Below are 15,420 nucleotides of genomic sequence, written 5' to 3' on the forward strand. Positions count from 1 at the left end.
AGAATCGATCCATCCATAAGTTAGGTTTATATTAACATTCTACCCGATGTTATTGAGTAGAAAGAAAAAAAAAAGACTTAGACTAAATAACAGAAAATGGAAGGTCGATAAGTTAACAGAAGGAGAAAGATGACAAAGATATAGTTCATAGATAGTGAAAGTTGACTTTCTAAGGCGATCAAAGTTGAATTTCACTCTGAGATTATTCATCGCTTCCTAATTTTTGACCAAATCCATCAACACTGTTTGATCATTTTTTTTATCCAAAAGATGAATAAGCGGTTTGTTTACAGCGCGTCTTCATCATTGAACTTCCTCGTGGGTGCTAGTTTCCTCTTTCAAACAATTTTCTCAAACGCGGTTTCTTGATTGATTTTCTCGTTGCCCAAGTCGTCTATATTGAACCAACCCACCTCTCTCCATCGCGCCCTTAAATTCTACGATTCGGTTTTGATTTTGCAGTTTCTTAGATTTTGGGTTTGTGGAATTGTTCTGTTCCCTTCGTTCTCTGAACTCTCAAGGTACTCCAATTCTTTTCTTTCTTGGATTTTTGTCTCTGGGTATTCATCATCAACTTCCTTCTTCGCCTTTACATGATTTTGTTTGTTAGCTTCTTGTCCAGTTTAGTTTTTGATCGTGCTATCATCTCTTCTGTTAGTACATCCATTTTGGATCAATTTCTCCTAGAACCACTGCTATTCCATAATCCAAACTGATTGAAGTTGTTTAAATAAGAATCTAAATCTTAGAACATCCCACTGTTCTTCAATGAAATTGACTGTTTTGATCGATTTTGTATTTTGTTTCTTCTGCTGACATGATCTTGATATCTTCCATTTCCAGGAAAAAAACTGTCACCAATTTTTTGCATTCTAAACCCTTGGGAAAATGTTTGGTTCAAGGAAGGCTCATTTGAGGATAGGGAAACATAGTTCTACCCCGAACCCTTTTGAGTCTGACGATGGTGTTAAAGCTAAGCAAAACCAGGTTTCTGCACAAAGGACTTCGTCAGACCCTTCATTAGTGACGGAGAATTTTGGCTCCAATCCTTTTGATGATCATCATGGACAGGCTCCCTCTTCTTCAGGTTCACTAACTTGGTCAGAAAGGAACAAGTACAAGAATGATTTCCGTGACTCGGGAGGAATAGAAAACCAATCAGTGCAGGAGCTGGAGAATTATGCTGTTTATAAGTCTGAGGAGACAACAAAAGCAGTGAATGGCTGTCTAAAGATTGCTGAAGAGATAAGGGATGATGCTACCCAAACTTTGGTTGCCTTGCATCAGCAGGGTGAGCAAATTAACAGGACTCATATGGTTGCTGCTGACATTGATTATGACCTCAGTCGGGTATGTTCGAAATCCCATTTGTTCACTTTCGTGTCTCGGGAGGACTCGACGAAACGCCAAGGATTTGATCTTGGTGTTTCTGTGGTCTAGAAATTACTAGCATTAACTTTGCCTGTATATGTTAAGCTCTGTCATCTATTTATTTGTTTGATGAGTTAATCTCCAGTCACTCTATTTTCTAAGTGAGTCTTTTCATGAATGCAATATCAGGGAGAGAAACTGCTGGGAAATCTAGGGGGAATGTTCTCCAAGACATGGAAGCCAAAGAAAACTCGACCAATATCAGGACCTGTTATAAGCTCAGGTTAGCCACATTCTGCTCATGAGATTCAGGGTTAGATGGTAACTTGTTGAAATTCTGTGCAACTGATCTGTTTATTCCCATTTTGTAGAGGATTTAGTTAGAAGAAAGGGCAACCACATGGAGCAGAAGGAAAAGTTAGGATTGACACGTCATAAGGACCGGACCAATACAAAAGCTGCATATGCCGAACCTACCAGTGCAATTCAAAAAGTTGAGGTTTGTATTTGCTATCTGTAAATAGTTACTTCAAAACGGTAGATTGGAGCATATCAACCCAAACATAGTTCAACTAGTTAAAATATGTCTTCGACCAAGAGGTCAAAGGTTCGAAATCTACCACCCTCTCAGCTTACAGGTGGCAGGAATTATTGCATTTGGCATAGATTTGTGGTTTTAGTCATTCTTGAAGATACTGTTGCACAAATCTGTACCATGATACCCAAAGCATAATGATCATTTCCAAAATGCAGTATCATTCGTCTTACATATGCTTTGTGTTTGAAAATTACATACACAGGTAGAAAAGGTGAAGCAAGATGATGCACTATCTGACATGAGCGATATCTTGGTAGAGCTGAAGGAAATGGCTGTTGACATGGGTTGTGAAATTGATAGGTTAGTTCGTTTCTATATTCCATAATAACTCGTGTGCTTGTTCTTGCAAATCAAAGACATGAAGACAAGTGTGTACATTAGATATTGAGATGATTTGTTGCTTATTACAGGCAGAACCATGCTCTGGATCACGCTTCTGTTGATGTTGAGGTGATCGGTGACCGAGTTAAAGATGCTAACCGACGGGGTCGTCGTCTGCTCGGGAAATAGAGTTCAAGGCCCTCACATTTGTGATTAGCTTGCTGATAGTTATGTACATCTTCCATTTTCCTGGCTTTGTTTTCTTTTTACTTTCAGAAATAGGTATTATACACCATGTCCTAGCTGACGTTGTCTGTTTGAGATCACTAGTTACTTGACTAGGACTAGAAGGTAACTGCACTGATTTTATCATTCTTAGTTCATCTTGAGCAGTGTATACAAACAACCACATTCGAACAATTTCATTTCAATAAATTAGAAACGTGCATTTTCGAACACGGGATTGTTTACCGATCCGAGTTCTGATGGGTTCAAATTCCTAGAACCCCAGACAAACCTACCAGAAAAAATTAGAACTCAGAGGGCCTGGGCGCTTCGGAACCTCGAGCTGAGCTCTGCCGTCGGCGTAGGCGGAGGATATCGTTGAAGGGTGAGAGAGGCTCCGACTTCCTCGGAAGGTATCAATGGTGCGGGGTTGTGGTGTACTCTCTGATGTTGTAATCGGGAAATTGACGCGCTATTCGCAGGAGAGAACGAAAGAGCGAGAGGATTCGGATCCCGACGGGGATGCCATCTCCGGCAAGAGACGAAAAGTATACTAAGAGATTTCCATTTTCCCACCATATCTTCTCTTACATTCAACTACTCCATAACTAATCTAAAGATCATCCCTGCCCCAAATAAATTTTTATCATAAACTTATGATCATCCATGTTCTTAAACTTGTTCTTTTAACTCTAAAAATCATAGCTTTTGCAGATTTATTAATGATTAATATGGAGAAATCCTTGACGAAAAGAAGGGTTCCATTTTTTAAAATTTGGGAAGTGGGTTAAGTTAAGAAGCTTTTATAAAGTTGTGAGTATAGATTTATCCCAAAAACGAAAAGGAGAAAAAAAAAGTTGATTGCAGATTTATCCAAACACAGAGAAAGAATGAAAAAGGTTGAGTGTAATAGAAATAGAATCAATGGAAGGCGATGAAGAAGAAAATGCCTTGCTTTGGAATGGAGTTGAGTGCAAAGAAGGCATTTCCTTCGCTTCGCAACGTCCCTGCGTAAAGATACAATACATATTAACTTCATAAACAGTTTCAGAAATTTGAGAGGTATCGATATAAGCTTGAGATTTCAGCACATGGAAACTTTGACATTTCAAAGGAGGTATACTTTTCTTATCTCTTGATCTCCATTCCCCAGTTTGAATATTTGATGTATGTTCATCACTCTTTCATCTGGTTCATCATCATTTACAACCCAAAAGGTTTTACAAGGGATAAAATGAAAAGAATCATTGAAACAGAAAAGTAATCAAATCAGATCTCTGAGTCACCATTGGCCAAACTCAGCTCAGCTTAGGTTCTACAACACCAAAGAGTTTCCTCTTCTTGTCCTCTTTTATTTGAATACTGAAAGTAATATGGCTATTGACTGCTTTGTAGGCCGAGTTTTTCGGATTCAGGACGACATAACAAAGATGCTTCCATCAAACCAAGAGATGGAATTCCACAGCAAAAAACAAGATCCTCCAAAGAGGGTACTCATAAAAAGGAGTCCAAGAAGTTACGGTGGTATTTTGCAAACGAAATGAACGAGGATTATGATTCAAGGGATTTAGAGTTTGCCACTGCAGCAGCATCAGCTGCATTTGCAATTCGCTCACAAGAAGAAACTGATTTACAATACCAGAAAAATAAGAGTGGAAGTCTGGAAACGCCCTTAACAAAGGTTAAAACCAGAAAAGATGACATAACCAGGCGACCGTCTAACAAAGAAACAACAAATCCTGGTAAAATTTAAACATAGAGCTTAGAAATTTCCTATAAGAATTTCTTGTCACAAAAGGTATCATGTTCATTACACTAGGCCAATCTTCCATAAAGAAGCCAACGGGACATGAAAAGGACTCAATGACTGGAATTCCTTTATCGCCACCAAGACGAAGCCTTGTAGAAACTAGAGCTGATGTGTGGGAGAGACATAACATGGAGAAGATTAGAAAAAGGTATATACTAATTTCTGCATTAATCAATACTCAGGAGTGGACCTCACAGTTCCAAGTTCTCAAGTTCATTGAACACTTGCAGTTCTTTTCTAAGACAATCTCATATTTCAGGTACGAAAAAATAAAATTGTCAATTCATGCCTGGGAGAATAAGAAGAAAATGCATGCCAAACTTCATAAGGAAAAGAAAATGGTCTTACCCCACCTTTTGGATGTTTTCCTTACTATAATACATTTTAATGTCAACTGAAAAAAACTTCTGTTCGTGAAGGCTGAATTGGAGAACAAAAAGGCACTGTTTCTGCAAAATTACCAGGACAACATAGTACGAATCGACCAGATCACGGAGGGAGCAAGGGCACAACTAGAACAAAAAAGAATAAGGGAAGAGAAGAAAGCAAGAGAAACAGCTAACCGAATCAGGTCGACCGGAAGACTTCCTGTGACTTGTTTCTGCATCCAGTATCACTAACAATGAGACAGTCCTGGTGAAAAGAGAAGCATCAAATCATGCAGCTCCTATTCACTTACACTTCACCTAACAAATTCCAATCCAAAATCAATATCAAGTCATTGTGATGTTGTGTAAATTGTTTCTTATGTTTCTTTCATTGTGGCCTCAAACTCACTCTTCTCAAAGAATGATGGATTTGATTGCATAAACAGAGATAAGTACAGCTTTAATCTTCTAGAACTTTTGCATTGATGTGAGTTTGGTATGCACAAAATCATGGAGCAAATTAATCAATCATTTCACTTTTTAAACAATAATAATAATGAATCCACCACACAATAAATATAATTTTCCAAAAAAAAAAAAAAAAAAAAAACTTCACTGAAATAACTCAACCCTTCTCCACATTGGCCATATCATTTCGATCAAAGTCTTTTACTTTACTCTCATGTCACATTTGATATATATATATATATATATATATATATATATATATGAATATATTACCCTTTCCAGATTGTTATATACATGAAATATATTATATCTTTATCATACAGCTTATATATTATGCAACACCTGCTGCAAGGGTTCTTGTATCCTGTAATGATATCACAGTTTCAAAGGCACCAACCAATGCCTTGACCTTACTGTTCCTGGTCTGTGCAAGCTTGCTTGCTGTCTCTTCAATGACATTATTAAGCAGATTTAGGGTTTCTTTCTTTCCTCTCGAATCCTGATGTCTAAGAACAACTCTCTCAGATTTGAGTCTACTAGAAATGAATTTTCCCTCGATAGTTTCCTTCCTCCTAAAGATTTTCTTTCTCTTAAATTCCTTCTCATCTTCCTTCACTTCAATACCATTTTGGTTGGCCTCTTTACCCTTCATGTTTCTGTTTCTTAAATCAACTTTAGGACTTTGAATCTCACCAAGTAAACGTACACGCCGAAATTTAAGCCTCCTTGGCGTACTGGTTTCAGTTTGAAGTTCAAGCATCCTCCCCTTCCTAAACTTCAGCTTTCTAGATTGACTATCTCCAGAATCACTTAGAGCCATCCTTCGGGTCTTAAGCTTGAGTTCCACCTTTGAATTCTCACTTTTTTTCATATCATTTCCTGAAGTAGAGCCACGATGCTCAACATGGACGCGTTCAGATGGGTACCTAGATGAAAATGGTGATGAAGGAGCTGATCGGGTCTCCGTCATATGAGCCATACCAAATCTCTTATGTCTTATACCTTTGAATTCCTTGGATACCGATGGAGACGTTGATAAACTTTTACTTATACCTCTGAATTCCTTGGGTACCAATGGAGATGTTGATAAACTTTTACTTATACCTTTGAATTCCTTGGATACCAAGGGAGACGTTGATAAACTTTTACTTATGCCTTTGAATTCCTTGGATACCAATGGAGACGTTGATAAACTTTTACTTATACCTTTGAATTCCTTGGATACCGATGGAAACGTCGATAAACTTTTAGGAGTAGTTCTATTTCTAGCACGCCTCACGTTCTTTTTCACTGACAATGGTGGCACTATGGGGGCTCTATCAGACTCTTGTTGATGCTTCAAGCTGTTGTATGTTGCAAATGAAGATTGTGGTCGAAACACAGCAGTTTGAACTCTATTTAGAGTCAATTCCTCTGTTTCATTCTTGGTAGATAAAATTTTAGGACTAGTTCTATTTCTAACACGCCTCACGTTCTTTTTCACTGACCATGGTGACACTATGGGGGCTCCACCAGACTCTAGTTGATGCTTCAATCTGTTGTCTGTTGCAAATGAAGATTGTGGTCGAGACTCAGCGGTTTGAACACTATTTTGAGCCAATTCCTCTGTTTCATTCTTGGTTGATAAAATTTTAGGACTTGTTCTACTTCTAGAACGCCTCACGTTCTTTTTCACTGACAATGGTGACACTATGAGGGCCCCATCAGACTCTTGTTCATGCTTCAAGCTGTTGTCTGTTGCAGATGAATATTGTAGTCGAGACTCGGCGGTTTGAACACTATTTTGGGTCAATTCCTCTATTTCATTCTTGGTAGATAAAATTTTAGTACTAGTTCTCTTTCTAGCACGCCTAACGTTCTTTTTCACTGACAATGGTGGCACTATGGGGGATCCATCAGACTCTTGTTCATGCTTCAAGCTGTTGTCTGTTGCAGATGAAGACTGTGGTCGAGACACAGCGGTTTGAATACATTTTTGAGTCAATTCCTCTGTTTCATTCTTGGTAGATAAAATTTTAGGACTAGTTCTATTTCTAGCATGTCTCATGTTCTTTTTCACTGACAATGGTGGCAATACGGAGGATCCATCAGACTCTTGTTCATGCTTCAAGCTGTTGTCTGTTGCAGATGAAGATTGTGATCGAGACTCAGCGGTTTGAACACTATTCTGAGCCAATTCCTCTGTTTCATTCTTGGTGGATGGTTCAATCATGTATAAAGTTTTCTCCTCTACATCCTCATTGTTAAATGGATCAGGTTTATATTTTCTGGGATGCTTTGGTCTCTTCAGACCACACCTCCCAGTGATTTTCTTATCTGCAATTGTAACACGCTTGACACGATTTCTTGGAACACGAAAAAGTACTCGTGGCACCAAGTCCTTCATATCCTCCTCTGCGGAGATATTTCTCTCTTGGCATCTACTTGTGCTATTTGTACAACTGCTTGAACTTCCATCTCCATCTTGTTTCTTATCCTTTCGAAGTTCTTTGTTTCTTTTGGTTCGTGAACTAACTTGTCTTGCAAAAGAAGACGCCTTCGATCGGGACAAATTAAGTTTCGTCCGACGGTAATGCACTGATGCAGCCTGCACTTCCTTGATAGAAGGTAAAGGCCTTTTTGGAGAGGGAGTAACAATCTCAGGGAAAGAAATTATATCTTCCTTCACGTCAGTAATATTGATGGCATTGTAATCTGGGGAGGACTTCGGACTGATTGTATTCTGTTTCGCCAACAAAACCATAATCCTCCTCAAATCCCGGCCACCACCTCCCATTGATTTAGCTTTTCTCAAGATTGAACGTGCAGGCTTCCCTTCAAGATCCTGTTTAGCACCATATTTGCAAAAATCATGGCATGAGCCTGTGTGCGGTAGGAGATAGCGAGAGAGAATTTTTGGTTTCATCTTTGGGGTATTAATGTGCACAATAACTTCTACATTGCAACTTTCAGGCTCATTAACCTCCGTAGTGGCTGGGATATCAATGACATCAATGCCTTTCTCGGTGATATCTTCAGGCTCACTGGTCTCTGCAACTGCAATGACAGGGATATCAATGCTTTCCTCGGTGATATCATCAGGCTTACTGGTCTCTGCAACTTCAATGACAGGGATATCAAAGCTCTCGTCTTGTCTAGCTTCATCCCCGCTTACCTCCTCCATAGCAAGAGGTATATCATTGTTCTGCTCCGCCATTAAACGAAAAAACTATTGAGCAGAACCCTGCAGCAGATGAGATTTACTCAGACAAAGGGCATATGATAGACAAACAAACAATCACAACCATGATCATAACGTAACATAACATAACATAATTCTTATATGATTTCACTTTTAAATTGGCATATTCATGAGAATATAAAACTTGCTTCTTAACCCACAAAAGGGAACTCTTAGCTCAACGATTTCTCCATCTACCAAGAAAGCTAGAATATCCAATGAAATCAATGACATTTTGCCAATACCGACACATTCAGGGAAGAAAAAAGGAACACAATAACCTGAAAAAACCTCATCATAAAACCGAAAAGAACAGAACAGAACAGAACAGAGAAGTGCCCATTTGTAATTCGATATTATGTCCATTCTTACGATCATAACACAGAAAACTCAAAAAACTTGCCTAGAAAACTTTCATTTATTCGATCACAATCCTGCATCATACCCAACAACTAATCGAAGTCATTCGCGAAAATGAGGCGAAGCGCAATTCACATAATGCAAAAGCGAAAGCAAAAGAATCAGAAAAAGAGAGGCTACTTAATTGCGCGCGAACGAGAAGAAAAAAGCAAAGAAATCGAGAAGACCACAAAAAGGGTCGTACATACCTTTTTGGTGCAGATAGGTGAGGGAAAAGATTTGGGGTTGTGATGGAGGGAGCTGAATCATATAAGAGGCCGCGTTTGTTGCAGCAAAACAATCTCCCGCTTCCATTTTAGAGCATATGTTACAACCAATCGGGCATGGCGGGCATTGGTAAGCGAGAACCCCATTCAAATCAAACCACCATCTTCTTTTCAACTTCATTTTTGGTTTTACACAACTCCCCCAATCATTTCCGCCAACAGTTCCTTCGCAGAATGGCTTAATTAGTTGGTTAATGCCCGGGATTATTACTTTTTGGTGGGAAAATGGGGATTAAATAAATCATACTAATAATATATCTTACATGAGTGTTGATATACCAATCAAATATTTTGATACATATTTGTGAAATATGACCAAGTATTATAGTTGCCCATTACAAATTTTCTATAAAATATTTTAGCTTTGATGTAATGTCACAAGGACCGTTTGCTATTATTTAACTAATGAATGAGTTAAAGTAGTTGGATAGATGTTGGCTTTATTAGGTATAAATATTCCAGCATATGCCATGATTGTTGTAAGTATTAGTTTAAATCACAAGCTCAACTGATGGGGATGATATGATATGATGCAATCCATAAAAAAGGTTGTTCAAGTCAACCGTTAGCACATATTATCCTAGTTTCTCTTCGAAGTTTTTTAAACCGCGTATGACAGAGAGAGAGAGGCTTCCACACCCTTATAAAGAAATGTTTTGCTCCCCTCTCCAACCAACATGGTGTCTCGCAATCCACTCCTTTGAGGGGCCAATGTTCTCGCTGGTACACCGACCAGCGTCAGTAAGCAAAACGCTATAAATGGCTTCCTCCGGACCTGATGTAAAAGCTTGGTTGAGTAAAATCCCACACGCAGAGCACAGAAAAGTTGGGTGTAAACTAAAACTCATAAACCAAACCAGCATGAGATAACTTCATTTACCGAAACTACCTGTCTGCATATACAATGGCGGTTTCCTTCTTTGCAGTATAACTTTGTCTTAAATGGCACAAACAATTGACTCAAAATGGAGAGCTGAATAGAACTTAGCAAAATTTACAGATCAAATATGATAGTCCAACTATACTTGTCCTAAAATAGTCTTTCTGGTACAAGCTGGATATCTCCGTCCCCTCCGCCGCCGTGTAATATTTCCCCAAACTATAACCTTTCTTTCTTTATTCTCTACTTCATTGCCACTGCTTACTTGATCCATGATCGACCCTGTCATAGCCTCTGTAACTTTTGAAGATGAATCACACAACCGTCTCTTCCCTCTAGTCCATGTCGTTCCGACTCTACTTGGAGTTTTCGTTACACCGTTTATCGAGTGAGAACTTGTGATTTCCATCAGGCCTCCAATTGTCTGAATATCTTCTGTAACCTCGTACCTCGACAAAGTTGTAAGACTTGGAAGAATTTCTGTCTGAAAGTTCTTGCGCTGACCCCGCCTCGCACGGCCCTTCTCCAGTTGACACGAAGGTGAAGAAACATTTTTTGTTGCCTCCTCTTGGTGGTTACTTCTTGTCAACGAACACTCTTCCTCTACTGTTTCTTTCAACTTCAATGTCATGACCTCAAAGTCATCCATGCAATTGGACAAAGGCTCCTCTGAGTCACTGCCATCCTTACATTTCATGGCTACTTCACCTTTCTCTGGCTCAGCTCCCATTGAAGAAACTATTTCGGCTAACCAGCATAAGGATTCCCATGAAACTTGAACGGACTGACAGCCGGTGATTTTTCGACAATTTTGAGCCACAGATGATGAAATAGAAACCAGAGCTTCTGCTGCAATCGCATTGACATCCTCCAACGGTTCGCCATCGTCTTCAACTGACTTTAGAAAATGTGATCCAACTTGGTTATCACCAAACTCTCCTGTAGTTGAAGAGTGTTTTCCCTTTCCTGGACTTGCAGGTACCTCCAGTTTCATTTCAGTGGAGCAACAAGGCGTGGCCAAAAATTCTTCATTTATGCAGACGTTGAGGTCAATTCGACCTTCGATCCAATTTGCAGAAGCCTTGCAGAATGATTCTTCTTTCACGATCTCGGACTTGGAGCCATTACAGAAGCTTCCTTCAAGGGGGTTCACACTACTAGACCCAGTGCGAGATCTCGAGTTCTTAACACTACAGAGATCATCTTCAGCCAGCATTGCATTTCCTATGGGACCTTGTACAGATTTTGTCATAGATGCAGTGGATGATGACAGACTAGAATTTGTAATATCTTTGTCTGGTTGATATCTTTTGCTTCTGTCATAAAAGCTAATCGATTCAGAATAGCCATTGTTAGAGGGGCCATTTCTCCTTCCATGGACATCTGGCTCTGAGAAAACAAGAAATTTTGAATTGGCTTTGCCATTGAGATCATGGAAAAGAATCCCCCTATGGCCAGTAGCGTCCTCTAAACCAACGGATCTACAGCCGGGTTCTTCCTCGATGTTAGGAGGATCATTTAAATCGACTGAGATCTTGGTTTTCTCGAACAATGAATCAGCCGTTGAAGAATCCCTATGTAATGAAGCATTCAAATCATGCTTGGAAAGAAAAGGTTTATCACTAATATGAACAATATCAGGCATTCTCTTGAGATGAAAGCTTGACATTTCAGGCACTTTTGTCAATTCATCTCTTCCGTTCAATTGTTTTCTGTCAGTTGGAAGTTCAAGATCAAACATCCCATTTCCCAAAATCTTGCTCTTAGATTCCGAAAAATAAGGAGTCTTCGAAAAGATTCCGTTCGAAGGGGTGTTAGAACCTGTTTGAATGTTCTTCCCAAAACTTGAATGTAGTGAGCTCTTTTGTTCCCCAGAAATAAATAATTGACTGTATGCAGGGAAGTTATGTGCATCCTGAGCACACAATGCATCGACCCGAGACTTATAAAAATCAGACCGAGTTGTCGTGATGCATACATCATGCTTATACGATTCCCTCTTCATCTCAGCTATGAACTCACTCTGTCTTTTGTAAAGGCGATGAAGTTCGTAAATCTGGACAGTTTATTAATTTCAGATGAATTTAAAAGCTCAAACTACAAATATAAGAATATCAGATTTCTAACAAAGCAAACCATTGCAAATATGTGGTAGGATTGGGTAATAGTACATAATTCCATAATGATTCTAAGCCAAGAGATAAATTGCAGACCGAGGATATACCTGATCCCGAAACGTCGCTTCTTGCATTAGCATTATCTGCTTTAACGCGTCTCGACCACATTCAAAATACAGACCAGCTGACAGTGGTGACAAGAAAGCTTTGGAGCTATGTCCACCGTTCAGCATTTTATCCTCACTGGTTTGAGGCCATATACAGCCACCAACAACTCCTTTTAGATCCCCACTGAAATAAAAATTTGGATAGTTGCCAGAACCCTGCATATTTACTCCAATACCAAGAAGTTCCATAAATAATACAAATGCTTCACTGGATATTCTGGGAGACTAGGACCTGAGTTTAAAAGGGCAGCAATGAATGGTTGATATCTGGTAGACACAAGAACAGAATCACCTAGGTTTCTAACATAATATGTAACCGCTTTAGCTTACCGCTAGCAGATATTGTCCTCTTTGAGCTTCCTCCCTCAAGGTTTTAAAACGCGTCTGCTAGGGAGAGGTTTCCACACCCTTATAAGGAATGCTTCGTTCCTCTCTCCAACCAATATAGGATCTCACAATCCACCCCCTTGGGAGTCCTGCGTCCTCACTGGCACACCGCCCGGTGTTTAGCTCTGATACCATTTGCAACAGCCCTATCTCACCACTACCAGATATTATCTTCTTTTGGCTTTTCCTTCTCAACTTCCCCCTCAAGATTTTAAAACGCGTCAGATAGAGAAAGGTTTCCACACCCTTATAAGGAAGATTTCGTTACCCTCTCCAACCAATATGGGATCTCACATAATACCAACCAGTCCACGATTCAAGAAGTTTTGATCAACTCCAGCTAAAACTTTTTAAGTTACAACCATTTGGAATTTCAAGTTCCAACATTCTGCTTTGGCATGTATACTTAATGATAACATTGTTTAAGACAGAATAAGTTGAGGAGAATCATATATAAGAGTTAAGAGACTATTACCTCAGGCAGAGTTCCTTGCCATAAGCACATCCAAATGGAGACAAAATCTCACATTGAAGTGACACCGTTCACACCATTTAGTACCACGAAACTCAGCTTGACCGTACAAACTTCAGGAGCCTGAATACAAAAAGACAAAGGCCAGATGAAAACTCAGTAGACCAAGTTGAATATATGAAGTTGCTAAGATATTGCATAAGAAAAGGGAAGAAAGGTCAACCAAGTCCAGCAGAAACAAAACAACAAACAAAATCTCGCACAAACAATGCATTAATTCATTCATAGTTCTAAATTCACTCTCTCAGAGCTCAATCGACAGAACCCACCAAGCAAATTCAATAAACTTCAGAAACGAACCAAATCTGAATAACAAAGTTGTACAAAATTGAATAACCTGGTTTAGAGAATGGAAGGGGAAGTAAAAGAAGAAACAGAGAGGAGGCATGGAGGAGAAATCAGGGGAAAGTGGAGGACATTGGGTGAGGAATTACATGGAAAAGGAAATCGGACGCGGAAAGCGGATAAAGTAGGAAATTCGGATCTGGTAAAGAAGGCTGATGGGCCATTTTTTCAAGGAAGATTTAGAGATAGAGAGAGAGAGAGAGAGAGAGTAAAGGAAATGAAATGAGACGAAGAAAGCTTCCATTACAAGGGACACCATGGCTGTCTGTTACCACTTATCTTGTCTCTATCTTTCCTCCTCTCTAATTTCTGGATTTTTTATTACTCCAAAAAAGATACTGCGATGCTTCACCTTGCCCATAAACTAAACCCCTTCCTTATCTTTTCTTTAATTGTCTTTTCAGTATCATAATTTATCACATCAATTATATATATACATCTTTAAATAGTTATACTACAATTATTTATATTTTCGTAATTATTAAAATTTAATTGGCTAAAAAAATACATTATTAAGAATCAAATGAATTACTTTAATTTTTAATTTAAAAATGATTATAATAAAGTGATTAAAGCACTCGAACTCAAAATAATAATTTGGCTACCTTGGTTGAATTATGAAATAAAGTATTTATGTAAAGGTTAAATTTAAAAAATATAATAATGTAAATTGAAGCCCAAAAAGGTTGGGCCTAGTTGGTTGCCTTGGGCTTAGGCTTTAGTGTCCACTTTTTGAAGATACTAAAAACTTTTTTTATTATTATTATTTTTCAAAACTTAATTTCAATTTTGAAAACATTTCAAAACAATAAAAAAAAAATTCAATGAGAAAGTTGGTTCCTATGGTAAATATTTTTTTACCGCGTATAGTAAAAGCAACCCCATAATTCACCTTCACCCTCCTCTTCAGTAATCATTGTTGGGCTTACAGTTGTGGACCATGCTCCTCTAGAAGGCCCATAAACGATTTCAGTAGTTGGGACGACTGACAACTGAGCAACATTTTATTTATTATGAATAAATTTTTTCTTTTTTTAATAAAAAAAAATATATATTATAGATTTATAAATTAATAATTTATTATAGAAAGGATAATTACAAATACAATTGAAAGCTGAATTTATTAGGCAACAAATTCATATTTAAAGAATTTCAAAGCTTATTATTTGACTCAAACTCAAATAATAAATCTAGGGTTGGTGACCCTTGTGGTTCTGGTTATAACAACCATAATATATATATTTATTTATTATTTTCAAATAACAAAAAATAAAATATAAGGTATTCATCTCTCAAAGATTTCATTTATTAGATTAAACTAAATTTTTTGACCACCATTTTCATATTAGGAAGGTTGAAATTTCAAATTAAGAAAATAATATATTTAGAGAATACATTTAACTATATAGTTTCTTATTTACTATAAAATCAAAATCAATTTAAAATTCTGATATTTCAAAATTATTTTTTGTTGTTTTATTATTTAATTATTGGGTTGTTTTATTATTTAATCTAAAAATAGCATTAAAAAACAACTTAATTAAGTGTATATAGTTTATTATAAAATTATAAGAAGGATATGGAATTAAAAGCGAGGCCCAAATTGAGGAATAAATCAATAATTAAGATGATTGCAGAAAGACAAAGGCATGCATGCGATAGGGGTCTCCTTTAAGGTGGGTCCCAATAAAGTCAATGACGTGGGCCCACCTCAGCAGTGAAGAAAGGAAAATGTCATGGTGGCAAAGCTGGCAAAGCTTAACCAAACAAAGGCTGATCTCAAAAGGTACCAAACAGAAACAATTAAAGTAAAGTGATTATAATTATTTTTTCTTTTCATCATTTTCTTTTTCTCATACTTTTGCCTCTTTTTTTTTTTTTTTTTTTTTTTTTTTTTTTTTTTTTTTTTTTTTTTTTTTTTTTTT

The 15,420-nt window shown here is 37.8% G+C and overlaps 4 protein-coding genes across 6 annotated transcripts; 2 read left to right on the forward strand and 2 right to left on the reverse strand.

Annotated features, from left to right (window-relative positions):
• Nucleotides 1–296: 296 nt before the first annotated feature.
• LOC111431714 (SNAP25 homologous protein SNAP33-like) lies at nt 297–2,748 on the forward strand. Its single transcript, XM_023068424.1, has 6 exons — nt 297–521; nt 844–1,350; nt 1,561–1,654; nt 1,743–1,870; nt 2,172–2,269; nt 2,380–2,748. Exons 2-6 carry the CDS (start codon nt 889–891, stop codon nt 2,477–2,479), a joined length of 882 nt encoding a protein of 293 aa, XP_022924192.1. The 5' UTR covers nt 297–521; nt 844–888; the 3' UTR covers nt 2,480–2,748.
• Nucleotides 2,749–3,418: 670 nt separating this feature from the next.
• LOC111431392 lies at nt 3,419–4,945 on the forward strand. The gene is made up of 5 exons (XM_023068015.1): nt 3,419–3,632; nt 3,911–4,257; nt 4,335–4,473; nt 4,585–4,666; nt 4,745–4,945. The coding sequence occupies exons 1-5, from the start codon at nt 3,607–3,609 to the stop codon at nt 4,943–4,945; spliced, it is 795 nt and encodes a 264-aa protein (XP_022923783.1). The 5' UTR covers nt 3,419–3,606.
• Nucleotides 4,946–5,439: 494 nt separating this feature from the next.
• On the reverse strand, nt 5,440–9,305 carry LOC111431362. Its single transcript, XM_023067981.1, has 2 exons — nt 8,990–9,305; nt 5,440–8,384 (listed from the first exon to the last, which is right to left on the reverse strand). Exon 2 carries the CDS (start codon nt 8,355–8,357, stop codon nt 5,493–5,495), a length of 2,865 nt encoding a protein of 954 aa, XP_022923749.1. The 5' UTR covers nt 8,358–8,384; nt 8,990–9,305; the 3' UTR covers nt 5,440–5,492.
• Nucleotides 9,306–9,911: 606 nt separating this feature from the next.
• Nucleotides 9,912–13,866, reverse strand: LOC111431607. Of its 3 annotated transcripts, none has more exons than XM_023068295.1 (4): nt 13,488–13,866; nt 13,168–13,213; nt 12,172–12,463; nt 9,912–12,003 (listed from the first exon to the last, which is right to left on the reverse strand). In XM_023068295.1, exons 3-4 carry the CDS (start codon nt 12,418–12,420, stop codon nt 10,087–10,089), a joined length of 2,166 nt encoding a protein of 721 aa, XP_022924063.1. In that variant the 5' UTR covers nt 12,421–12,463; nt 13,168–13,213; nt 13,488–13,866; the 3' UTR covers nt 9,912–10,086. The 3 variants fall into 3 exon arrangements, with proteins under 3 accessions (XP_022924063.1, XP_022924064.1, XP_022924062.1); XM_023068296.1 differs by having other exon boundaries at nt 12,172–12,387; nt 13,094–13,213; XM_023068294.1 differs by having other exon boundaries at nt 13,094–13,213.
• Nucleotides 13,867–15,420: the final 1,554 nt, after the last annotated feature.

This window comes from Cucurbita moschata, unplaced genomic scaffold (assembly GCF_002738365.1).
Source record: "Cucurbita moschata cultivar Rifu unplaced genomic scaffold, Cmos_1.0 Cmo_Scf00036, whole genome shotgun sequence".
Taxonomy (NCBI): Eukaryota; Viridiplantae; Streptophyta; class Magnoliopsida; order Cucurbitales; family Cucurbitaceae; genus Cucurbita; species Cucurbita moschata.

Bases quoted from the DNA above. Each gene is read 5' to 3' on its own strand.
- LOC111431714 (XM_023068424.1), top strand. From the start codon at position 889: ATGTTTGGTTCAAGGAAGGCTCATTTGAGGATAGGGAAACATAGTTCT. The intron at 1,655-1,742 runs GTTAGCCACATT...CCCATTTTGTAG, and splicing joins AGGACCTGTTATAAGCTCAG to AGGATTTAGTTAGAAGAAAG. The intron at 1,871-2,171 runs GTTTGTATTTGC...TTACATACACAG, and splicing joins GTGCAATTCAAAAAGTTGAG to GTAGAAAAGGTGAAGCAAGA.
- LOC111431392 (XM_023068015.1), top strand. From the start codon at position 3,607: ATGGAAACTTTGACATTTCAAAGGAG. The intron at 3,633-3,910 runs GTATACTTTTCT...ACTGCTTTGTAG, and splicing joins ACTTTGACATTTCAAAGGAG to GCCGAGTTTTTCGGATTCAG. The intron at 4,667-4,744 runs GTCTTACCCCAC...CTGTTCGTGAAG, and splicing joins TTCATAAGGAAAAGAAAATG to GCTGAATTGGAGAACAAAAA.
- LOC111431362 (XM_023067981.1), bottom strand. From the start codon at position 8,357: ATGGCGGAGCAGAACAATGATATACCTCTTGCTATGGAGGAGGTAAGC.
- LOC111431607 (XM_023068295.1), bottom strand. From the start codon at position 12,420: ATGGAACTTCTTGGTATTGGAGTAAATATGCAGGGTTCTGGCAACTAT. The intron at 12,004-12,171 runs GTATATCCTCGG...TAAACTGTCCAG, and splicing joins AAGCGACGTTTCGGGATCAG to ATTTACGAACTTCATCGCCT.